At 33.6% G+C, this 27160-nt stretch overlaps 3 protein-coding genes across 3 annotated transcripts; 2 read left to right on the top strand and 1 right to left on the bottom strand.

Annotated features, from left to right (window-relative positions):
• The first annotated feature begins 2186 nt into the window (after positions 1 to 2186).
• On the top strand, positions 2187 to 5847 carry LOC145600657 (putative serine/threonine protein kinase IREH1). Its single transcript, XM_081656539.1, has 4 exons — positions 2187 to 2385; positions 4857 to 4921; positions 5040 to 5195; positions 5284 to 5847. The coding sequence occupies exons 1-4, from the start codon at positions 2187 to 2189 to the stop codon at positions 5620 to 5622; spliced, it is 759 nt and encodes a 252-aa protein (XP_081512665.1). The 3' UTR covers positions 5623 to 5847.
• A 3523-nt stretch (positions 5848 to 9370) lies between these two features.
• On the bottom strand, positions 9371 to 11083 carry LOC145600656 (uncharacterized). The gene is made up of 2 exons (XM_081656538.1): positions 10263 to 11083; positions 9371 to 9416 (listed from the first exon to the last, which is right to left on the bottom strand). The coding sequence occupies exons 1-2, from the start codon at positions 11081 to 11083 to the stop codon at positions 9371 to 9373; spliced, it is 867 nt and encodes a 288-aa protein (XP_081512664.1).
• A 4195-nt stretch (positions 11084 to 15278) lies between these two features.
• LOC145600655 (uncharacterized) lies at positions 15279 to 16148 on the top strand. Its single transcript, XM_081656537.1, has one exon. The coding sequence runs from the start codon at positions 15279 to 15281 to the stop codon at positions 16146 to 16148; it is 870 nt and encodes a 289-aa protein (XP_081512663.1).
• The last annotated feature ends 11012 nt before the right edge of the window (positions 16149 to 27160 follow it).

Here is a 27160-nt window from a genome sequence, read left to right as displayed (position 1 = left end):
CGGTCAGGTGTTACTCTCTCAGGGGTTAGGAGTTACTTAGGAAATTACTTGGTCAAGGGTTTATAGAGGGGTTACTCGGTTAAGGGTTTGGTCAGGGGTTAGTTGAGGGGTTTCTCAGTCAAGGGTTACTCGAATGAAGCAGTACCTCGAGTAACCCTTGGCCGAGTAATCCCGGCCACATGGTGTAGCCAACCAAACAGAATAATCCCCATCATTTAATTTTATCCTTTTGAGAAGTTTGTATTTTGAATTTTGTATGATTAACATTGAAAAGAATTTACGATTAATGTACTAAATTGCAAAAATCAATTGTTATTCCTTATATTCTATTAATCTAAGCGAGATGAAAATGAATGTTATTAGTAAATCGTGCACGGGTATTATAGTAATAGTCTTTTTTTTGAAAGGGATTATAGTAATAGTCTAATACTCCGTATATAGTAATATTTGTTAACGTAGTGGAGTAAAGCATAAATACAGTCCCTGAAGTTTCGTATAAAAGCCGTTTTAGTCCCTCTTTAACTTTTTTCACCAATTTAGTCCCTCAACCACCCACTTTAGTGTTTGTCACCCAAAAGTTGAGGGACTTTGCTGACTAAGCAATACTTTAGGGACCTTGTCTCATCAAAAAACTTTAGGGATGTTGAATCATCATTTATGAATAAAGTTTAGGGACTATGACATAGCAAATAGTTTAGGGACTTCAACCCATTAATATTTCAAACAGTACAAAGCAATTAAGGAATATTCTAACATGAATCCAAAAACTAGCCGTTAAAAAAATTAAAGGGTTATAAATCTTTGATTTTCATGAAAAAAAAAAGTGCGGTGCATCAAATTTACATACAATTTGTTGGATATTCGTATTTGCTAAACTTTATGATAACGTATAAAACGTAAATCTAAAAAGATGGTTGAGGCTCAAAAATATATTTTATACTTTATTCTTTATATTGGTAAGGCAACAGGCGTTATTAAAAATTGGAATAAACGTATGTGAAGGTGGCAAAACAAACAAGTTAAATCTATTTAGCGATATGTCATTAGGCGCATCCAGATTAAGTGGGTGCCTCTCTATATACTTAAAACTTAAGCATGTATTGCCCTGATTATACACTCACTTTAGTTTATAATAACTTGATATTATACCACACATTCAAGCTACTGTTAGTGTTACATATAGACGTCAATTGTTTCGAATTCTTAATGGGTTTGTTAGTTGATCGAAAAATACAATGTGATGTCATCTTAATTTTCAAACATAATATCAGAAACCATTAGTATAATCATTAGGCTAAATTTGGCCATTACAACTGCCCCAAGAAGTCAAGACTATTAAGACTTAAGAGTCATATTATTTCTTCACATCAAATTATATACAATATGATTAAAAAAACAACAAAATTTTGCTTATTAGATGGATGGTGTAACTTAAATAATAATAAAAATAAGAATATTACATTTTACAAATATGCTTCCCTCATTCACAAAATCTGAAACAGCTGCCATTATTCATAGTCCAACTACATAAAATTTTATAAAATGAAATTAATTAAAATTTTATAAAATGTAACATTTTTATATTATTACATTAAAAAATATTCTTCCTTGTTAATATGATTTAAATTTTTAATTCAATTGGGATCGCAGTGCAAAATGCAACGTTTTGAATATTAACCCGTCCATTGGGCCACGTGGCTAATACTCATCCCTAAACTTTCCTTCATCAACTCAGTAAAAAAATAAAGCTTGCATAAGAAGCTTCTTGAAATAAATATTAAAATACACAAATTTGACACCAAGTCCCTAAACTATTGATGATTCAACATCCCTAAAGTTTTTTGATGAGACAGGGTCCCTAAAGTATTGCTTAGTCAGCAAAGTCCCTCAACTTTTGGCTGACAAACACAAAAGTGGGTGGGTGAGGGACTAAATTGGTGAAAAAAGTTAAAGAGGGACTAAAACGGCTTTTATACAAAACTTCAGGGACTGTATTTATGCTTTACTTGAGACTGACACATTAATTTGAAATCGCCGCAGTCAGCAGATGTGCTAGAAACGCGCATCAGTATATTAATCCTCCTCGTTTATTTCTATTCATACATTACCTGCTCCAAATGTCCAATTTTTCAAACTTAAACTATCATTAAATCATTAATCCTCTGTTTGAACTCCAACAAAAAAAAATGGCATTTAATGGCAGATTTATATTACCCAATAAGAAATCATCAGATTCAGAAGGATCTAACAGTTCTTGTGAAAATAAGGTTAGATCATCAGAAAATGTATTGATCAACAACAACAGTATCAAGATTAAGATGAGATCGGGCCCATTGCTTCAGAAAAGTTTAATTTTATTTGGGTCAAGTGATATTTCTAGCCCTGGTAAGAATAGCTCATCATTTGCTTATAATTACGTAATTAGATGATGTTGAAAAACTGATGAGAGATTTTGTTTTTCTGATTTTCAATTCACACTTGTCATTGCGTTATTTTAATCACCTGTATTTGTCATATAAAATGTATAAAAAATTTAATAATATGAATGTATATATTACAATGAGCTTAACAAGATCGCATATTATTATGTATTATTGTTTAAATAACAGATCATTAAGTAGGAGGGATGCCCAGTAAATATTTATGATTGCTCTAGGCCTCTAGTTTGTGAGGAAGTATATTTGTAGGGTCACAACATAAAATAATATAGCAAATGTATTAAGAAGAGGAAGAAAGGACGAGAGAGATATAGAGAGTGCAAAAAGGGTGAGGTAGAGTCCACCTTTTCGTCAGAAATGGTTTCACTTGCAAAAATGACAAAAAAATTTGGAACCACAATTACTAAGAGTATATTTTTTACCACTGAGGATTTTTATAAGTACCACTAACACTGCATTGAGTATCGCTGGAAGTGTATTTTGTACCATTGACCTCTAATAGTATTATTTGACATATTAATGAGACATTTGAACCTTTTTTTAAATACCCCTGAAATTATATTTTGTACCACTGAGATTATATTTTGTACCACTGAATTCAAAATGGCAAAATTTAAATCTCGCATGAAATGACCAACCTATCCCTGTAAGATTCTTCTAAATCTCTCTCAACCCTCCGTTTATATAACCTCTTAGTTTGTCAATCTATTTTGCCAACTCAGCATTTGGAGCTAGATTGTGATGAGTCAGCTGCACGGATGGACATGTAGGCGAGCGATTTGTAAACGCCGTTACTTATATCCTCCATTGAAGCTACCACCGACACCATCATCTTCATCATAACCAACACCGCTATCTTCCTCTATTAAACCGTCCACCAACACCACCACCTCTGGTGGCTTCGCCGCCGAATTAAACGAAAACCTTAGGACTCAAAGGTAAAATTAAGGGCTTGGTTAACCCCAAAGGGTAGGAGTAACCAAGAACATGGTATTGATGAACTGTGGGTGGAGATTTGGTGGAGAGAGAAAGGTGGTGGTGGTCATTTTATTCAGCTGCCATTGATGGAGGAAGGTAAGAAGCTTTGAGGAGAGAGGATGAAGAAGGAAAAGTAAGTTAACGGAAGGAAATGGGTTCACTCCCTCTAATGACGTGTACTGCAAAGTCAGCCAAAACGTGGAAATTTTAACATGTCACACAACTAAAATGACCAAGTGATCCCCATTGTAATGATGAAGATACCAAAAGTACCCCTAGAATAACGTTTTAAAACGATCAAAGAGATTAACAGGAAATTTCCCATTAAGTAGCGTAGCGTATGTGAGATTGTGAATAGTATTAAAGTTAAAATGTTTTTTTTATTTTAATTTCTTTTTTCGACAGTTTTGCTGTGTTAGTGATGTTAATGGTGGTTTTTTTTTTAATTAATTTTATTTATTTATTAATTGAAGCTGTTGAATGTTTATTGTTATATTCTGTAGCATATATGATGTCTCTGGAATTTGATTCTATTAATTTGCTTTACAAAACAAAGTAATAATACTTCATTTTCTTTGTTTTCTTACCTTTTCCTGCTTTTTGACAACCCCTATCTTCACATTGCAAGAGCTGTGAGGGTAAAATTCTACAAGCTAATTATAAGTGTGTAAAAACTAAAAGGAAAAAGATAGAAAATCGTGCTAGTTCAGCTACAATCAACTTTCTCACATCCTCAACATTTTGCACTGTGGCAACACAACCGTCACCTTTACCACTATTGTAAACCGCAATATTGATATATGATCAATCTTAACTTGGTTTCACCTATACTACATCAAAGAATAATGGCACTTGATGCATTGCTTCAGGCAAGCTCTATTGCTGGGAAAATAAAGGGAAGGGGAATAGAGCGATGAATTATCTTAAGTTTGGATAGCTAATGAAGAAGGAAGGGAATTGTACGGGAGAGAAATTGTAAGAAATTATATGGCAAGAAATTGTTATCTCAAACAATCGAGAGATTTGACAGAAAAACTCATCTTTACCTTACCCTCCCCTTTCTTTCCCACCCCTTGGATTCTGTCCCCTTCTTTTTCCTTCACCTTTCACTATCGAAACACACTGTAAATGTCTTTGTGCATTGAATCATACCCCTCTCTTTCTCTCTTTAAAGAGGGAGGGGTAGGTGTTACGGCGAGGTAATGGGATTGGAGTAGACATGAGTAGTCAGTCCACCAATGTCCGGCTAACATGGATGTACTAAGAATAAAATAGACCTTAATATTGATGATAACTTTTGGAATCCTATAGAGAATTAAATGTAATTATTTTTCCTCATATATTCTAGACCTTCAGAATCCATAATGTACTCTGTAGTCATTCCTACTTAGTTGATAAACCTTTTTAGCTATCCTACTAAAATGTGTTTAATCAATGCAGAGAACTTAATTTCATCATGGGAGCAATCAGCAGACGAACAAAGTCCAGATATTCGTGACACACAGGTAATTACTTATTAGCTCCCCATCTCATCACAGAATGTAGAAGTGCTATGTTCAATTTTTGTTTTCGTATATCTGATACTTTTTTTTTCCATGGCTTTTGGTTGCGAAAACTGCCAAGGAGTCTGAATCTCCTCACTCTCAACCCATTCATCGCGCTACAAGTGAGTCAAGGAAAAGACGTCCTACACATGTAAAAAGTTTTTCCCATGAGTTGAATTCTAAGGGAGTAGAGCCCTTTCCATTCTGGAAACCTCGTAGTTTATACAATATAGAGGTAAGTACATGACTGATTTGTAATGCTGCCCTTTTTTAGATAGTATATGTTTCGAGTACTAACTTAGCTTTCGGAATTGATTATGCAGGAGGTTTTAGTCATGGTACGAGAAAGATTTGAGAAAGCCAAGGAAGAAATTGACAGTGACTTAGCTGTTTTTGCTGCTGATCTAGTTGTTCTATTAGAAAATAATACAGAAAATCATCCTGGATGGCAGGAAACTATTGAGGACTTATTGATCCTTGCTCGGAGTTGTGCTATGACATCACCAAACGAGTTCTGGCTCCGGTGTGAAAGCATAGTTCAGGAATTGGATGACAAGCTTCAGGAGTTGCCTTTGGGTACATTGAAGCAGCTTCATATGCGGATGTATTTTATACTCACACGATGTACCAGATTGCTGCAATTTCACAAGGAAAGTGGATAAGCAGATCAAGGATGGACTGATGGACCCTTCAGTTACGCTAATGAACACTCTTGCAGTTTGCTGGAGAAATGGTTTCCCTTCGGAAAATACAAAAAAAGTTATGTTTCTTGAATAATTTCAAGGAGATCATGTGCACAAAATTGTGCTATGATGCTAATATGCTCGTTCAATGAATAGTTGGTAGAGGGTTGGAGTTTTTTATTGGCTATGATCATAGATTTTTAAAGGTGGATATTTTGGTGAAATAATTGGTGTTTGGTTCACATAATTAAGGTATACATATACATACCTTATGTTTGTTTTATGATTTTATGAGTTTCAAACCCATATCTCAAATCCCCAGGGTATGGGGTTTAGAAACCTTGGGGGAGAGATTGGTTTGGCTTATTCCCATACTTATAAATATCAGATGAAAGAAAAAATTTGCATTCCAAAATTATACCAAACATATGGTATTAAGAATCAAGTTTCAAACTCATTCCACTGTGATTTCATTCCTGATTTCAATTCCATACTAGTTTGCGAACCAAACACCCCCGATGTAAAATTTTAAAGGATGAAATAAGAATGGTTGTTGAATCATTGTCCAATCGTCAATTTCTATCTAAATCCATAAATGAGTCTTGGAATTTATTTGCGTGTCTGTCTAGCGAGAGATACCTAAGAATAGAAGATGACCAATAGGACTTATGGCCATTTTTAGCACTGTCAAACGGTTTGACAGTTCGGGTTCAGTTGGTTTGAAATCGGTTCGGTATTAATTCGGATCGGTTTGAAATCGGTTTAAGTGTCTTGGAGGTCGGTTTCAGTTCGGTTTAAATATTTATCGTTTTGGTTCAGTTTCGGGTTGTAAATAGTCTGGGTAGTAAACGGTTCGGTACAGACGGGTTGCGGTTTGTTTACGGTTCGGTGTAAGCGATTTTTATCCCGGTTCAAACAGTTTCGGGTTAGAAACGGTTTCGGGTTATAAACAGTTTGGTTCTTTTTTGGTCCGGTTTATAATTGGTTCATTTCTTTTTCGGTTCAGTTTATAACTAGTTCAGTTCTTTTTCGGTTCAATTTATAACTGGTTCGGTTTTTATGTGGTTTAACTTTATTCGGATCGGTTCCATTTCAAGTTTACTAAATTATGGTTCGGGTCGATTTTCGATTTCAAAAAATCGATTGTTTATTGAGTCCTTTGTAATCACGTATATATTCCTTGTACTGTTTTGATAATACAGTACTCACGGATTAGCTAACGACGTGCTATTTCTAAGGGAAGTTAGTATTAACTGAGATATATACAATTAATATGATAAGTATAAGGTCTCAAGATTTTTAATACTTAAATCCATATAATTGCATAAAAAAGTGCTCCAAAAAAAAAAATTATTATTACATACAAAAAAAGTTTGTAAACGATTCGATTTATAAGCGGTTTGGTTCATAAACGGTTCGGTTTATAAGCGGTTCGGTTTACAATTGGTTCGGTTTTTAAACGGTTCAGTACAAAAGGGTAGCAGTTTGCTAACGGTTCGGTGTAAATGGTTATTATGTCAGTTCAAACGGTTTCGGGTTAGATACGGTTTGGCTCTTTTTTGGTTCAGTTTCTTTCAGTTCGGTTTATATTTGGTTCGGTTCGTTAACATGTTTGGTTCTTAAACAGTTTAACATTACTCGGATCGGTTCGGTTTCAGGTTTACTAAAATGCGGTTCGGGTCGGTTTTCGGTTTCAAAGAAACGATTTTTAATTTGTTCGGTTCTCATTGATTTCAGATGGTTCGACGTTGTTACTGGACTAGTGATGCTCTCTACTTTGGAGAATGGTAAAATTGTGAGAGGCCTTGCAGGAATTCCTAGTGAAGGTCCTGTACTATTAGTAGGAATTCACATGTTACTGGGTTTGGATTTGTTTCCTTTACTACTAAACTTTATGAAAAGAGAAACATTATCTTGAGAGCGAGGTCTTGGACACCCTTTCTTTTTCGTAAAGCTGCAAGATGTATTGGATTTATCTATGTTCGATCCATTTAGGATGTTGGGTGCAATTCCTGTCTAAGCTAGGAACCTCTACAAGTCACTTTCATCAGGTTCTCACATTTTGTTGTATCAAGGTGGAGTGCGCGAAGCTCTTCATAACAAGGTTTTGTTTCTCTTTTAAAATTACTTCTTTCTCAATTTTATCTCTTTGTTTGTGGAAGTTTAAGGTTGCAAAATCTAGACGGATGTCAGAAGCGTGCGGCTTTCCCCATTTACTTGGCTATATGGCAATGGAATTTAGCGGTTGACATTTTATACTATCTCCGTTACATATTATTTGCAACGATTGGATATAACGTAGAGAGGGAAATCCGGAAATGTCTAATTGTTGCAAATAATATGTAACGGAGGTAGTATATAACATTCAATAACAATAAACTATGCAGGGTGAGGAATATCAATTATTTTGGCCAGAAAGGTCTGAATTTGTGAGAATGGCTGCTAGATTTGGAGCAAAAATTATACCTTTCGGGGCTATTGGAGAAGATGATGTTTGTGAGGTTAGTTCGTGTCTCTCTTCACACTTGATCCATTAGAAATTTTACTAGTTTGCCTTTTATGATTATTCACTTTGTACCCTGGCATACTAAGGTATGCAATTTGTCAGCAACCTGCTTCTCTGTAGATGTACCTATGCATCTTATACATGTCTGTTGTCTAGCTATTAGTATATTATATTCATAACTAGCATGTACTCATTATGTAAGATTAAGATTTTTTTTTTTTTTTTTTCATTGAATTTCTGCAGATTTTTCTAGACTCTAAAGATCAAATGAAAATTCCATACCTCAGGGAAGCCATAGAGAAACGGACAAATCAGATTCAATTAAGGTAATCCTGTTTGATAAAATTTAATTTCCTTAATCCTTCTACTAACAGGTATTGTATCTTTTGCGCTGGATTTTACCTGATATATATGGCCATATGGGCCGTCAAATGAAAGAAGAGTTGAAATACAAAAGAATATCCATGAGCTAAACCTTTGTTAAATTTATGATAGGATTGATATGGAAGGGGAAGTAGCAAACCAAGTTGCGTATTTTCCAGGAGTTCTACCAAAAATTCCAGGCCGATTCTATTTTATGTTTAGCAAACCAATTGACACAGCAGGAATTCTCTGATTAGTGTATGCAAGGATTTCGTCTCATGTCCATTACAGACTTATATGTCTTACAGTTTTTTTTTTTAGATGGCTTATGTATAACATGGAAATTACAGAAATTCATCAATGCTAGTGGGTTCCCCGCTGTCAGTCCCAAGCCTGGATAAAGGAGTAGGGTTATGGTAGGCTAGTGACAACCAGTATAAAACTTTGTCACATCCCATGAAATGAGCCAAACAGATATAATCAAATTTGGTTCATGTTAGCCGACCCCACTTTTGGGATTAAGGCTTTGATTGATTGATTGATATCAATGCTAGTAGTGGTTGTGTAATTCATGTACTAGAAATTTATATGTATGTATTTTGCGGTGTATTTACAGAGATGAAGCAGGAGTTGAGAGACAGATAAAGCACAGGAAGTATATTTGCAAGTGAAGTCAGAGGTTGAGCGTTGCATCTCATATTTAAAGGAGAAAAGGGAAAAAGATCCCTACCGGAGTCTTGCTGCTCGAACATTGTACCAAACCATGAATGGTTCCGAGGCTGAAATTCCTACATTTGAACATTAGTTAATATTTATATACATGGAAGTTCCTTAATTAATTACAAGAGCTCATGTTATCTACAGAGCTGCATACAATGGTCCAGTCACTCTGTAATCCTGTATCCTGTAAAATCAGACAAACGATTAATAACAATTCACTGGTATCTTATTTGCTTCCTGAAGGAATATTTTTCATGCCAAGCCTTAGGTGCCGCGACAAGTTTTTTTATCACAGGAACCATTCATGCCAAGCCTTAAGTGCCGCGACAACTTTTATAAGCCAGAGTCATTCGATGAGTCCAGTAACTACTTGGGAGCTTCTGCTGATTGATGACTGTGTTGATTAAAAGGTTGCTAACTACATCCTCCAAAGGAAACTCTGCCTTCAACACGATTCTTATCAACACCCGAGCTCTTAGCTAATAGCTAGTATGAATGTAGCTTGAAAGTTGTCTTAAATTTTTGGTTTCTGGCTTTGTAGTCTATGGCTGTGCTTTTAGGAGTTGGAAACTTGGGAGCACTATGAAGTTTCTTGATGAAACTGGCAATATAAATCTTCTGTTCTATACAGTTCCTTATTTCATGTCAGCTTTGTACATAAATAATCCCACCTTTGCTCGGTTTTTAATAAGTTTATAGTGTCCAATTAGTTGGTTGTTTGCTTGTCTTCCTTTCATCGTTCTCTAAGATTACGACTTGGAAATGGTTATGAGTTGAGACTAATAATAGCCTTTTAAGCAGATTTTTAATCATTTAGCTGAATAAAATCTTACAACCAATCAATTACTAAAAAAGCAAATTTCTAGGCAATCCAAATTCTGTAGAGTAGAGAAGTAGCTAAAAAATGGAAAATTTGGAAATATTTTAATAATATATACAGAGTATATGTGAAGATATGAGCAACAAAAATTTCACATTGTAAAACTAAAATGAGAGTATGTTCATTAGTGAGACTTTTGTATTCGTTAACTGTGTGCACATCTTCTCTAAATCATTCTGAATTCCCTCCACGACTCCCACCAAAACCTTCGATTTTCCTAGTGAATAGCTCAGCTTCGGATCATCTATATCTTTCGTTGAAACCAGTTGATGCAGCACATTATCAACATCATTTATCTCATTTTCGCTCTCATACTTCCACTTCCCCTTGTTCATCAGCTTAGAAACCAGCGACTTTTTTGGCCTAGACACGGGTATTGACAGGAATAACAGAAGTGACTGAAACACAGACAAGTTTATTATGCTAACACATCTTAGTGATTTTATCACTGTTGATCGATGACAATCTTCTTCTCCAAGGACTTCAGTATTGAGTTGATTCAATGATTTTAGTACATCTTTCGCTTTCCTGATTACATCCTTCCTTAAGGAGTTATAATTAGCAATATTGCTCTGCATTTTTGAGATATCTGCTTCATTTTCTGAAAGTGAAGATTCAAGACTTTTAGTGATTTCGACTTGTTGGAATACAACTTCCTTGATTAAGCTAAATACATTAACAAGACTCGAGCATCCCTTGAACAATTCGGCTACATGTTTCTCATGTTGGCGAAGTGAGAGAGCTTGTTGTGTCATTGGAAGACTCAAGGCTTGGTTGATATAACCATACAACTTCTCTAGCCCTGATACACCAATGATAATTCTTTCGGAGGCTGATGTTGATGCTTCCTCTTTGGATCTGAGCCTTTTCAACTCTTGTTCGATTCTGTGGTTGATCGGATTCAGCTTTGATGGTAAACTGAGTGATCTAATTTTGTGGGTAGTGTTCATTTCTGTAGAAAAAGTAGCCATGATTTAAGACTTGCTTGTAACTTTTAGTATTACAAATGAAGTATTGAACTTCAAGTAGTTGAATTGTTGCTGTTAATTGAGAGGATGGTCATTATCTCGTGAATGCGTTCATATATATAGGAGTCCGAAGCGACATGACAGATACTTCAGTAGGACAACCAATGGCAGCTAGCAAGGCTTATTGATCCTCCTGTCTATAATAATACTTAAGCAAGGTTTTAGCAATAATTGTGGTCACTAAACAGTTCATTATTTGGTCATTGGGTGAGGGCTTTACAGCCTGGTGCACCCTTTGAAGAGAACTAACAGTGATTAAACTAAAAAAATTATTGTATTGTAGTATTAAGTGGTTAGATTATTGCACAAAGAAAGATCTTGGAACGAGCTGATACAAAATTATGTACACGAGTGGGTTGGCTTTTCGTCATTTTGTGAAGGTAAGTTGCGTTGTATGTTTTGCTTTTGAGATCTTGATTGTCTAAGAATCTCTGCTGACAGTGACATGTGACTCCCTGTATATGCACGTACCACCTAAACTGCTAAACATGGTTGTTGGACAGGGTATCGGATTTGGGTTGTGAGAAAACGGTTATATTAGACGAGGAAGTATACTGAATAAGATTAATAGAAGGTCAAAATATTATCTTTTGATATTAGGAATTTAATCTAAATAAATAACAAATTATATATACATGTTATGTTAAAATATTCAAAAAAGTCGTGTATTGCACGGGTTTCATCTAATTATGTATAATCCAAAGATTATACTATTAAAAAAATGGGCCAAAAAATGTACTATTTTTTGCAATTAACCTTAAAGTTACATAATGTTATACATGAGGATGTCTTGCTTTCTCATGGTAACAAACAAAATTTGTTTCCCACATGACATTTTCGTAAATAAACCAACAACTTTATTGTGAAGCGCACAATAATAAAAAAGTTATTAATTTATTCACGAAAATACCCCCATAAGAATCAAATTTCTTGTTTCTCATTTTGGTTTCTCAAAATGAGAAACGGGAAATTTCCCGCTATACATGTGAACATGCCTGGACAAGAAGGGACACTTAAAAGTAGAGGGAGTACCAAGTGGTCTAATCCTTGCTTGGTATAAAATAAACGAATACTCTACATCGTTTTTTTTTTCTTTAAGCTCTGCGACATTATTTTAATATTTTCATGAGAGTTTTTCAAGGGCAAGTCCCGGAGTCCCGGAGAGGAGAGGGTGGTGAAGGAAGGAGAATCTTCAAAGTGCAAAAGTAAAAGTCAACTACCAGTAGAAGTTATATGCCGTACCTTTTGGAACTAAAAAAATTGCTTAAGGAAAGATCTAGGAAAATTAACACATAAAAAAGTGTAAGATTATGCACACGAGTGAGAGTGAATTTGTTTTAAAGTGGGAGCAGACACATTTCGCCTGCTGGCTGTCTGTGACTCTGTGTGGTTTTAGGAAGCACAATTGCTTGTGCATGTTGTAGCATTGTGTTTTGTAAAATTGTAAGCTTTACTCTTTGACATTTTGATGTGTTCTTTCCTTGAAAGAAACCTGCTAGCTGTAGAACACGTGTATCTTTTTTTTTAATTTTTTTTGAATTATTATTAAACTAGGTTAGATCCCGTGCGATGTACAGTTTATATAAAACCATTTTTAAATTTATATTTTAAAAATAAATCGCTATTATACATGAATATAAATAAGAATAACATACATTTTGTAATTTTAAATTTTTTTTATTTTCATCAAAATTATGGTATAGTATCTGTTCAACGTCGTCTAATTAATAGTTTAATGTAGCAGGTCATTTATTAGTGTGCTATTTAAAAAAAAAATTCAATTTCCTACGATATATTGATAGGTTTTAGTTGTAATGTAGAAACTTCTAATATTTAAATCTCAAAAATGGTAAATATAATAGCTCTACCAAAAAAAAGATGACATCATCATTGCATTTAGGCGGGAAATTTTTTATTAAGAGAGCGACACGTGGACAGTGGTGACATCAGCATCTTCTGTTTTAGTAATATTTAATAGATTAAATCGCAATTTTGACGTGTTTTAGCTAATACTAGACCTTAATAACAAATCCAAGTGTTACAGTTATATATATATGGACGGACTGTTTAAACAGCTTAGATAGAATTAGAGCTGTCAAAAACCGACCCAACTGGTGAATCCGAACCGTTCCGAACTGTTTCAAAAAAGGAACCGAACTATTAAAAATCTGTTGTTTTATAACCGTAAACTGACACAACCTGATTTTTTAAAACATGAAACTGAACCGATCCAAATGTTTGATAACCGTTAATGAACTGTATCTGTTATCAAACCGAACCGATACAACCCGAACCGAGTACTTTCGAACCCCATAGGCCGATAGCAACCCGGCCCATTGTAAACCGAACTGTTTAAACCCGAGATTATTTTGTTGAGAGGTTTGGATTGTGATCCGTGTTTTTTATTGAGCGACCAATGGAAATTAGAACTTAATAGTTAAAAAGTAATTGCCATAATTTAATTTATAAACTACTTGTAATAAAGAAATTATATCTAAGTAACTACTATCTTACTATTATTAGTAACTTGAAAACAAAATATAAATATGAGTATACAATTAATAAAGTGATCATTATTACTATAAGTATATAACGTGTTTATGACCCGACAAATTACAAGTTTACAACTCGACTCATTCTAATTCATTACTTGATTATTGTAACTTGTTTAAGTCTTTATTATTCCCGATTTATCCGAATCACTTATGATCTGAACCGATTACAACCGAACCCTATTTGGATCCGATTTATTTTAGTCCGAAACCTGTTTTTAAACCGACCGAGTTCAACTCGTACCGATTATGACTTGAACCGATTACAACCTGACCCGATATGTTTTGACCCAAAACCTGCCTTAAACTGACAAAACATGTTTTTAAATCGATCGAGTTCAACCGGAACCGATTATGACTCGAACCAATTACAACCTAACCAGATTAGGATCCGACCAGAAAAGAAACTGTGATAAAAAAATACCAAACGAACCGACCCAAATTATTTTAAAACCGACCCGAACTGACCCGATAATGATTCTAACTCGTTATAAACCGACCCGTTACACACCGAAAACCAACAAACCGAACCCAAAAATGAACCGAAAACCCGATTGAGATCCCTAGATAAAATAGTTGATGATATTTTATACTTGTATTAGAAAATGAAATAAAACAATTTGTATGACCAAGAGGCTTTAATTAGAATGCTAAAGGGAGTAGTAAAACACCAATTAGAACATATCAAGATAGGAAATTGGCAAAAAAAGATACATAACGAATTAAAGATATATTGTAATAGTAAACATAAGACGTTCATGTAGTGACCAATTCCACCAATGGACCATCTCAAATGAGGCTCAAGCCCACAAGTAGGGATCGAGACTCTAGAGGAGAGTCATGAAAAATTGTCTTACTGGTATAAAATCTGTTATTAGTCACCTCGATCCACATTAACGTGCTAGATACCTGACCCTAGCTACTATAATTCTTAACACATACTAAAACATACTAGTATGAACTATGTTGAATTTTTAATACTATGTTTTGTGACTAAACAATGTCAATCAATACAATTGATAGTACGTGCATCTACAGGGTGTCATCGTAGATATCCTTAGACAAGATTTCAAATACTCAATAGTAAATCGTTGAATTTTCCTTCATAAAATGACAGAAAGACAACCCACTCGTGTGCATAATTTTGCATTATCTCTCATTCCAAGATCCTTCCTTGAGCCAATAATACTAGAGTTGCAATAGACTAATTAAATACTTACTTTTCTTCAAAAAAAAAAAAAAGTATATAAAAAAAAAAAAATACTTAGATTAATTATAGTTCTCTTATGGGGTGCACCAGGCTGTAAAGCCCATAACCAATTACCTAGTAGTTCACGGCTCTGTACAATAATTAGAACAATAATTATTGTTAATCCCTTTCTTAAGTATGATTAGAGACAGGGGAACCGGATCAATTATCCTTGCAACTTCCCATTGATTGTCCTAGAGGAGTATCTGTCATGTTGGTTCCGACTCGTGTGATCGTGTCTATATAAATCAATGCATTCATGAGTTTATAGACATCCTCTCAAACTAAAACCAACATACAATCCTAGTAAGAAAAATACATTAGTAACATCACAACTATGGCTAGTTTTTCAACAGAAATGAGCTCATCCCACAAAATAAGATCACTAAGCTTACCTTCAAAGCTAAACCCGATCAACCACAGAATCGAACAAGAGCTTAAAAGGCTCCGATCAAAAGAGGAAGCATCAACATCAGCATCGGAAAGCATCATCATTGGTGTATCAGGGCTAGATAAGTTGTATGGTTGTATCAACCAAGCCTTGAGTCTTCCAATGACTCAACAAGCACTCTCACTTCGCCAACATGAGAAACATGTTGCCGAATTGTTCAAGGGTTGCTCAAGCCTTATTAATGTTTGCAGCTTGATCAAGGAAGTTGTTTTCCAACAAGTCGAAATCACCAAAAGTCTTGAATCTTCACTATCAGAAAAAGAAGATATTATAAAAATACGAAGCAATAATATAGCTAATTACAACTCCTTGAGGAAGGAAGTAATAGGCAAAGCGAAAGACATACTTATGTCATTAAATCAGCTCAATGCTGAAGTCCTCGGAGATGAAGATTGTAATCGATCAACTGTGATAAAATCGCTAAGATGTGTTAGCATCATAAACTTGTCTGTGTTCGAGTCACTTCTTTTATACTTGTCAGTGCCGGTGTCTAAGCCAAAAAAGTCACTGGTTTCTAAGCTGATGAACAAGGCAGGGAAGTGGAAATATGAGAGCGGAAATGAGATAAATGATGTTGACAATGTGCTGCATCAATTGGTTTCGACAAAAGATGCAAACGATCAGAAGTTGAGTTATGCACTAGGAAAATCGAAGGTGTTGGTAGATGTTGTGGAGGGAATTCAAAATGATTTAGAGAAGATGTGTACACAGTTATCGAATACAAAATTGTCACTCGTGAATATACTCTCATTCTAGCTAGATTTTAGAATACAAAAATGTTGTTCCAATATATATTCAATTATTGACATACATCTGTAAATACAATCGAAATAATGTTATATTCTGAGTTCTGCTAATACTTTCTGTCCCAACAGTTAATTTTACTATCGATTAATAGAAATTACGAATAATTAGTACTTTAGTAGTGTTGAATCCCATTGTAGCCCACTTATGAGTGTCCCACATTGGAGAAAGAGGAGAGTAGATTTCACTTTATAAGGTAGAGGAGTACCTCCTACTATTGCCAATTGGTTTTAGTATGGAAGCTCCAAAAACCTTGTTTGTGGGCCTAACTCTCCTCCTCCTTGTTCGGGTTGCCCAGGCGCATTTTCATATTGTTCCGAAATTTAACAAGTAGCTAAGTTGCCTAAGTAAGCTAGCGTCAGATCAATCAGTTCGGATTGCATAGATCAAAGCTTTTGATTTACTTTTATGGAAGCTCAATTTGCAAGTGCTTTCTCATCAAGTCGAAAGTCCAAACTCCACACCCATAGAGAAGGATGATTAACAAACTTTTTGTAAATTTTGAACAAAAATTAAAAAAAAAAAAAAAAGAAAATTATCATTGGTACACCCGGGTTTGGGCTTTTATCATTGATACACCTCCTTAAGTTTTAATTATGAGCAGTACACCGATACTTTCAACTAATTAACTACAATAAGCAACCCGTTAATTGAACGTTAGTAATAGGTCAATGACTTGCAATTTTGACCAATTTTAACTCCCTCTTTAATATTCCTCCTATATTCAAAGTAATTCACCCACCTTTGTCATTATATAAATGAAGCCCCCTCATTTGCTCTTATTTATGTAGCTCCTTCTTCTTTATTTGGTACTCAAGTTTGCCAAATGAAGAAGAAGCTTCATAAATCATAGCAAATGAAGGGGCTTCGTTTATATATTGACAAAGTTGGGTGAGTTACTTTAACTATAGGAGGGAAAAATTGGAGATGAAGGTGTTGAAATTGGTCAAGATTGCAAGTCATTATCCTATTACTAAAATATAATCAACGGATTGCTTATTGAAGTTAAATAGTTGAAAGTATAGGTGTACCGTTGATAATTAAAACTTTAAAAGGTGTATCATTGATACAAGCTCAAACCTAGGGTGTACTAGTGATAATTTCCCAAAAAAAAAAAAAAAAAAAAAAAAAAAAAAAAAAAAAAACCTCACTGGTAGCTTTAAATTTTAACACACTATATTAACCTTTAACATCTTAATTACATTATTTGAAAGTGCAAATTATTAAAAATTAAAAAAAATAATAAATATACTAAAATTATAATTCTAAAGTATACATCTAGGTGAATGTAACAATATTTCACTCGATTATGTTAAAATTAAACTAACTCGTATACAATCCGGCCATGATCCCATGATCATGATCTAACAAAAACCCACTTCTATTTTAGGTATATAACATTAATATATGTATTTTAGAAAAGAAAATTTGATAATTACCACCAAGTATTGTGACCAAAATTGAAATTCCCACCTCAAGTTTTTTTTTTTTTTTTTAATTTTACCACCTAGTTTTTTTCAAAACTTTTGAAACTCCCACCTTTTGGGAGACATGACGTCATCTAGGGCCCACGCAACATGTTTCCCTCTCTTTCTCTCTCTCTTCCCTCGATTTCCCTCTTTCTTCCCACGATATATATCCTTCCAATTGAATCTGAAAATTCGATTTTAAACACGAAATTTTCGCAAATTAGGTTACAATTATTGCAATCTAACGTTGAACAAACTTAATTGAGTAGTTTAATTAGGGTTAACAACATCAATTTGGGGGTTTTTGCTCAATTTCAAAAATTAGGGTTTATGAATTGTTTAACTGGACAATTAAACATGTAATTGGGGGGAAAATACAATATTAATTATTATTATTGAATATTAATTATTAATATTGTTATTATTAATTATTATTTTGAGCTTCTGGGCAAAGCAGATTTCAGGAGAGTAGAGCAGAGCAGATTTCAGCAAAGCAGAGCCGAGCAGAGCAGACTACTATAATAATAATAGTAATGATTTATTATTGTTATTAAATATTAATTATTATTATTATTATTATTATTATTATTATTATTATTAGTATTATTATTATTATTATTATTATTATTATTATTATTATTATTATTATTATTATTATTACCACAACTAATACTACTACTACTACTACTACTACTACTACTACTACTACTACTACTACTACATACTACTATTATTATAATCATTAAATTTTATTATTGAATATTAACTATTATTAATATTATTAATATTATTAAATATTAATTAAATTATTATTATTAATATTATTATTATTAAATATTAAATATATTATTATTATTAAATATTAATTATTATTATTAAATATTAATTATTATTAATATTATTACTAAATATTAATTATATATTATTATTAAATATTAAATATTGTTATTAAATATTATTTATTTATTTATTATTATTAAATATTAATTATTATTATCATTAAGTATTAATTATTTATTATTATTATTATTAAATATACATTATTATTATTATAATAATTCAATATTAAGTATTTATTTTAAGCAGAGCGGAGCAGGGCAGGGCAGGGCAGAGCAGAGCAGATTGAAGCAGAGCAGAGCAGATTTCAGCAGAGCAGGGCAGAGCAGAGCAGATCAGATTGAAGCAGAGCAGAGTAGATTTCAGTAGAGCGGGGCATAGCGGGGCAGAGCAGAGCAGCTCTAAAGAACGGGCCTTAATTTGAGCAGAGTAGAGTAGAGCAGATTTCTTTTGAGCAGAGCAGAGCAGATTTAATTTGAGCATAGCAGAGCAGCTCTAAAGAATGGGGCCTAACTTGTTTAAGTAAATAACTACATCGTATATTCCTAAAAATTATAATTTTTCTTAATGCAAAATTTAGTAACTGTCATATGTTAGTGATATTTGAGTAATTAGTGTAAAAATTGGACAAGACTCTACTGGTTTTTTTTTTTCATATGTAATTAACACAAATAACAATGTATAGAATAACTTTTGTATACATCCAGTGTATAGTACATCGGGGGTCACTTTTTATTAATTTTAGGGTCACTTTTACAATTTTTTGGGTAACTTCTATCAGTAAAGCATAAATACTTCGTAACTTTTATTTATGTCAGGGTAACTTTTATTCATATTGGGGTAACTTTTGTTCATTTTAGGGGTAACTTTATAACGGGTGTTCAATATTTATCGTACATCCGATTTATTTAAAAGTTTGTCCAATGTATATTGTCGTATATTGGTATGTGAATAGGCTAGAAATTGAATTATTATAGGTATTTATTAACAAATGGAGAAAACATAACATATAATCATATCATTTCTATCACTTTTATTCAATTGGCTAACATTATTATTAACGTTGCCGGTTGGCAAAAAGGATTAAACAATTTTGATCTCGTCTCAAATCTACGCTATTTCTCAATTAATGATCAACTAATAATTTAGCCGTTATGAAATAATTGTGCACACGAGTGGGGTTGTTTCCTGGTCATTCTGTTGGGGGCTTGAGGATTTATTGGAGAAAGATTCTGCGTTTTCTGGTTGAAGGATTATACGGCCACGTCTTTGATTATCCAATAATACAGCGAAATGAAATGTTGACATTCGATCAATATATATCTAGATCGATGAGTCAATTTGAATACTTGGATCAGGTTCAATGAAGTTGAATCGAATTGGATCGATATATTATTAATTAAGTTACATTAAATCATTGTGTTTATACAAGTATAGATTAGAACCAGCCCGTCTTGTGTGTGTCTAGCCACACCGTGTGACCACTTATAAAATAACAAAGTAATCCATATAAAAATAACCAAGTAGCCCCTGTAATACTAATTGAGTAACCCTTATAACACTAACTGAGTAACCCTATAGCACTGACGAAATAACCCCTTTAACACTGATCAAGTAACCACTATTACACTAATAAAGTAACCCCTGCCACACGGTGTGGCCAGCCACATATAAGACTTTGTGATCTATCTATCTATATATATATACTAAAATAACAACCGCTGATGTCATCACTGCTTACGTGTCACTATCTCATTTAATTTTTTCCCTCCAAAAAGCAAGGATGATGTCATATTTTTCCTTTATAAGCTACCCTATAAATTTAACATTGCTTTGAAAAATTAAATTCCATTTGAAATTTAAATTTTGGGTTTTTTTTACCCATATTATGTTATTAATTATTTAAGAGTTGTTAACAATAGTTAATAATATAATTTAACTGAAATTTCCTAATTAAATATGAAAATTATGCACTTTTGGGAATTGTATATTCATATTTAATCAAAAATTAATTTGGAAAACGAAGGAAATAATTATTTTCTTTCAATAAGTGTTAAAAGCCTATAATTCAATTCTTATTATAAAACCGTGCATCGCACGGGGTTAACCTAGTGATCAAAATAAATTTGTTCACCCGTCTCTCTCTACTATATCATTCTCTTTTACTTAACTAATATTCACCTACATTTCTCTCTCTCTCTTTTTTTTTTTTTTTTTTTTTTTTTTTTTTTTTTTTTTTTTTATTTGAAATAACACCTACACTCTTTACTACATTTAATTTTCTTTCTCTTTTTTTTTTACTTGCCTTGTGGACCCTACATAATTACTATTTATATTCAAAATTCCTCATCCTAAGCACTTTTCATTTTGCTCATGAGCAATTTTATTTCATATAACTTGTCAAAATTTAGTTCATATAAATAGTCAAAAATTATTCATATAAACAGTTAATTGATTCAAATTGATCGAAATATGTAAGTTTTACTGAAGCAGACTCAAATTTAGGTGTCATGTTCGATAAGGTGTTGGATCAATCAACACTCCAAATTTTAAGAAATGAATAGTACAAGACCACTAGTTATTTGAGTTTCATGCCGTGTCGAAGTATCGGATAACACATGACACATTGACACTCGATTTACAATAGGGTGTCAAAGTAACGTATTCTTGACTACTAAAGTTTCATTTTAAAGCATTGGCCTATTGATGAGTTTAGGTTAAATATAAATATATAATATGTTTCGTACATAGATTATTAACAAGTTTATATATTTTGAAACACTCAACTATCATTTATAGATCAGATCAGACGTTAAGGGATTTAAACTGTTATGCTATATATCTTACACAAACCATTGGTTTAAAAATTAAATCTTAGCAAGTATGTACAAAAGCAAATAAATGTATGACTTTCGTTCATAAAATGACAAAAAGACAACCCACTCGTGTGCATAATTTTGCATAATCTCTTTCCAAGATCCTTCCTTGAGCAATAATTTAAGCCAATAATGTTACAATGGACTAATCAACTAATTAATTAATAATAAATTAATAAGTTTACGTTTAATTACTGTTTACTTATGGGGTGCACCAGGCTGTAAAGCCCACAACCAATTCTTTCTAATGCCAACCATAATAATTGTTAATTCCGTTGTTAAGTATAATTTAGGACAGTGGAATTGGTTCAATAAGCTTTGCCTAGTTGCCATGGATTTACCTAGGAATGTGTCTGTCATGTCGGTCTCACGCAGGTCCTATATACATGAATACATTCATGAGATAACAATTAACATGCTCTCAAATAAACAGCAACAATCCAACTTACAAAAGTAACAATCTTTTAATGAAGACAAAGCTTATTATTTGTTGTTTAACATATTTGCCTTTAAGCGATGACCAATTGAAGACTTTACTTTGTCTGAAATAGAGAAAATTTTACAAAGTAATGGCAGCACACTTCGAAATTTTCCTTTAATACCTTTTCCTGATGATATGCACATGTCAGAAGGACGAAACAAGTTAATCCAAGATGAGTTCGTTGCATAATGATAGATCAACATTGCAACAAGAGCATAGGATACTTTTTTCAAGTCTTACTGATTAACAACAAAAGTTGTGCAATAAAATCATGAATGTAGTTTCAAGAGGTGATGGAGGAGTCTTTTTTATACATGGATATGGAGGCACAGGAAAAACTTTCATTTGGAAAACTCTATGTGTTCCTATACGATGTAAAAGAGAGATTGTGCTTCCGGTTGCATCAAGTGGTATTAATTGCATCACTTCTCCTTCCTCGAGGAAGAACGGCTCACTCTAGGTTCAAAATGCCTTTAAATGTTATAGAAGACTCAACATGCAATATAAAATCAAGAAGTGAATTGGCAGAGCTTTTAATGAAGACAAAGCTTATTATTTGGGATGAGGCTCTCAGGCTCCAATGATTAATACATTTTGTTTCAAAACTTTAGATAGAAGCTTAAGAGATGTTTTAAAGACTTCGGATCAACCTTTTGGGGGCAAAGAAATCGTATTTGGAGGAGATTTTTGACAAAATCTTTCGGTTATCCCAAAGAGAAGTAGACAAGACATTGTTTATGCCACATTCAACTCATCTTATTTGTGGAGTTCTTGTGAAGTCCTAAAATTGACAAGAAATATGAGGCTTCAAGTTGGTCGTTCAAGTTCAAGCAATAATGAAATAAGGGAATTTTCAGAGTGGATATTGAAAATTGGAGATGGCCTGGTAAAGTGGGAGAGTCAAGTGATGGTGAAAGTACAATGGAGATTCTCGAAGAAAATCTGATAAAGGAAGCACAAGATCCCGTTAAAGCTATTGTAGAAAGTACTTATCCATCTATACTCGAACATTTATGAGATACAAAATACTTTCAAGAAAGAGAAATTCTCGCGCCAACTAACTCATGATGATGTAGAATCTATAAATGATATTTGATATCTTTAATGCCAGGAAAAGATAAAGTATAAATAAACAAAAGAAGATCTATGATTTATTATTTTCTTACAGTACTATCTTTAATGCAACGGTTAATTATGTCCTTTTTGCTAGGTGAAGAAAAGGAATACTTGAGTTCTAATAGCATATGTAAGGCAGATGCAAACATGGATATAGAAAACATATATCCACTCGGGTTCCTAAATATAATCAGATGCTCTGGTGTACCAAATCATCGGATTAAATTGAAGGTTAGTGATCATGTCATGCTTCTAAGGAATATTGATCAATCTTCTAGCTTATGTAATGGTACACAATTGGTGAATACTCAGCTAGGAAAGTATATTATTCTTGAATTGAAGCTAAAAATTATTTCAGGTAATAACGTTGGACATAAAGTTTTCATTCCCAGAATGGTTTTGAGCCCATCAGATACTACTAATTTGCCAGTATAGCTTCAACGAAGACAATTTCCGTTGGTAGTTTGTTTTGCTATGACAAACAACAAAAGCCAAGGTCAATCTCTTTCGCATGTTTGTTTGTATCTTCCAAGACTGGTTTTCAGTCATGGACAACTTTACATTGCAATCTCTAAGGTTACAAACAAAAAAGGTTAAAAGATTTTGATATGCGATAAGGATGGAAATTTATGCAATACTACAAGCAATGTAGTATACAAAGAAGTATTTCAAAACATACCATGAGAAGGTATTACTTTGCTCTCATTAGTAGTGTAATTTTTTCGTACTTTGTTAACTAAATTATATTGAGAATGTTATCTAATTTTTTTTTCTATCTTACAGTACTGCATCCATTGTTTGGATTTGATTCAACTGTTACGTTTGGCTTATTTCCATCTTTTGGATTTGAATCAAGTGATATGTCATGCTTTAGCAAATTGGATTCTTTACATGACAGAGCTATCAATTAAAGTTAATTTATCTTCAAATATAGTATATTGTTTAACTTGTGTTTGAGACAATGTTGGGGTTTATATATATTATAAATTTGATCCTAATCTTAATCAAATATTTTTTGTTTATCAATAATTTTGGGTCAAATTTTAGAAAAAAAAAGTCTAATACGTGTAACCTCATCAATTGAATTGCATTGTTTAATTTAGACTACTTTTCAATCCCAATTTCGTGACATAGTTTAGTTTCTCCATACCTTAGATTTTAGATTGAATAGCCATCACTCTGTGGATTTGACCCTACTTATCCTACTACATTGTTAGTTGGTTTTATTAGGAATTTATTTTTGACAGGTGTACGACAACCTATCAGTTTTATATTTTTGTTGGTTATGAACGTCTGTTAGAGATGTCCTCAACGAATATTGTGGAGACATCTGTCGGAGATGTCCCTTCCACGGTGGAGACATCTGTCGAAGATATCCCTACCACGCTAGAAACATCTCCTTCAGATGTGGGGGACATCTGTTATAGATGTTCTTCCGTTAGTAAATACATTTGTCTGAGATGTTCCTACCACGGTAGAGACATCTCGTTTAGATGGTGTAGACACCCATTTGTGTCTCCCCAAAACCAAACCCAGTGATGAATACCTTTCACGTCGAACCATAATTGAATGAAGTGAAAGTGTGAAAAGTCAAGTGATGCGGTTAGTTTTTATTAAAATCTTTCTTTTTGTTTTCGAAAACCAACTCTATTTTATGAAAACATCCAATCCAGTTTAGTTTGGTCTATGATAAGGGTTTAATCATAGTGAAGTTGGATTGGTCTCGAAAAGAGCTTTCCAACGACATATTATAAGCTCAATTCCAATGAATAATGAGGAAGTTATGGCCAAAATACTAAACTGGGCCCGGTATGGTTCTTACATGCGGCCCAATGATCTAGAGGAGGGCCTAATGTCAATTATCATTCCTAAAGTTCACTACAAGAAAACAGGGAAATAGCGACGGACTAGTTACGACGGACACTTTATTCCGTCGGAAAAGTGAAAATTTCCGACGGATTTTTATTCCGTCGGATATTTCCGACGAAGTCGATAATTCCGTCGTAAATCCGTCGCAAATTTCCTCTTAGCTTCTTTCCCCTCTTTATCTCCCACCACCAGTACCACCCACCAGCACCGACAACAACAACACCAACACCAACAATAACACCAACATCGACTACGAAAATCAACAACAAATCCTCCAATTTCGCCCTTTCTCTCCAATTTTTTAGAAATAAATGGTTTTTCATGTCAAATTCGACCCTGAAAACTTTAGATCTAGAGTTTTCAGGTTCGAATTTGACCTTTAAAACCCAAATTCGAGCCAATTTTGGGGGTTTTTTGGGTGAAATTCAAGGTATGTACCTTTTTTCATACTTATTTTTGTTTTTTGAGATTTTTTTTTTTAAATTTTATAGTGAATTGTGGTTGAATTGCGGTGGTGGTGGACTTGTTGGTGGCGGTGGTGTAGATCTAGGTTAGGGTTTGGGTGTTTAAGGTGCTTGGATCTGGGTATGGGTTTGGGTTAGGGTTTGGCTGTTGAAGTTCGGGTTTAGGGTGTTGGGATTTTAATTTTTTTTCTTCTTTTTTTGTTAATTTTTTCGGGTTTCGGCGGTAGATTTTGGTGGGTTTCGGCGGTGGTTTAGGTGGGTTTCGACGGTGGTTTTAGGTGGGTGGTGGTGGTAGGTCTGTTTTCATTTTTTGTTTATTATTTTTCTTTTTTTTTTGTTCAGTTTTCAAAGAATTTTTTGGGTTTTAAGTTTTCATTTTAATTTTTTTTTGTTTTTTGTTAATTTTTTCGGGTTTGGTGGTAGATCTGGTGGTTGTGGGTGGTGGGGTGGTTCTGGACTGCTGATACGAGTTAGGGGTTGGTGGGGTTGGTGGTTGTGGCGGTGTCTGATGTTGGGTTTTTTGGTGGTTGGAGGTGGTGATACGCCGTGCCGGAGGTGGCACGGCGTATTTTTTTTAATTTCCCGAAAATAGTTTCCGACGGAATTTTCAATTCTCCGACGGAATTCGCAGGTACCAGAAATTGTCTTTCGACGGAAAATTCCGTCGGAATTTCCGTCGGAAAAGTGTTTCCGACGGAATTTTCGTCGGAAATGGTGGTATTTCCTACGAAGGCATTTCCGACAACCGTTTCCGACGGAATTCCGTCTGAAACACCTTTTCCAACGGATTTCAAGGTGTTTTCGACGGAAAAATTACGTCGGAAATGGGCCTTTTTCTAGTAGTGGTTATTAGGATTGATTATAGTCTTCTAGAACTCTCTAGAAGGTTCTCTTAAATCCTAATAGAAGTAGGATTGATAATAATGTTTTAGAGTTTTACTTGGAATAGAACTTTCCTTTTTTAGGTCCTAATTCTATTCGAATTTAAAGATGTTCAAAGACAGTTAGATATTATTTCTGTGCCTCATATTTTTTTATCCAAATTTTATATAGTTGGATAGATCTTGAAATTATCTTTCCAATGATATATTATAATATTAATTCCAAGCTATAACGAAAAAGATATGAAATAAATACGAAACTCTATCCAAAACTTTCTAATGACATTTTATATGCCTTATTTGGACTTCTGGATCAAAAGATATGATAGAAACAAAATCCGCAAAAAACTGTCTTTGTCGCAAAACGACAAGCTTGTCGCCTGGCGACAAGATGAATTTCTGGCGACAAAGTCGGTTTGTTAGCGACAGCGCGGAGTTTTATTCCTTATCAAATTCTTCCTATTTTCGGACTTTTTTCCTATAAATAGGGTCTCTGGACTTCCGTTTTCAATCATCCACAGCCATCAACAATTCTAATCAACTCTCATATACAATCAACAAACATGAATTCTCTCTATTCTATCCCTAAACAATATAGCTTATTCTTTCTCCCTCTTGATTTCTAAACTAGCTTTTTACAAACATAATACCGCACTCGATTATTAGTTCTTGAAACACCTAGCCAAGTTCAAAGTTGCCTTCGCCCTAGACGTGAAAGGTTTATACTTTTCTGAGGGTTTGGTCCCAAATCCAGTCTAAACTTTTTAACTCTTTCTTTCAGTTTATTTGATTCTTTAATTTTTTCATTGAAGTTTACTAACGCGTGTATTTTGTTATTAGAAAGAGGTACGAGGCATCAAATTAAAGTAAGTAATTAGCTTACTCCCTATTTATTATTGCAGTGTAGAAAGTATGTTTAGATTTGATTAATTCCTGGTATCATGTTAGGATGTTATTCATTGCTTTCTACT

Source organism: Chenopodium album, chromosome 21, assembly GCF_948465745.1.
Source record: "Chenopodium album chromosome 21, dcCheAlbu1.1, whole genome shotgun sequence".
Lineage (NCBI taxonomy): Eukaryota > Viridiplantae > Streptophyta > Magnoliopsida > Caryophyllales > Amaranthaceae > Chenopodium > Chenopodium album.
This window is presented reverse-complemented; position numbering and strand designations above follow the sequence as displayed.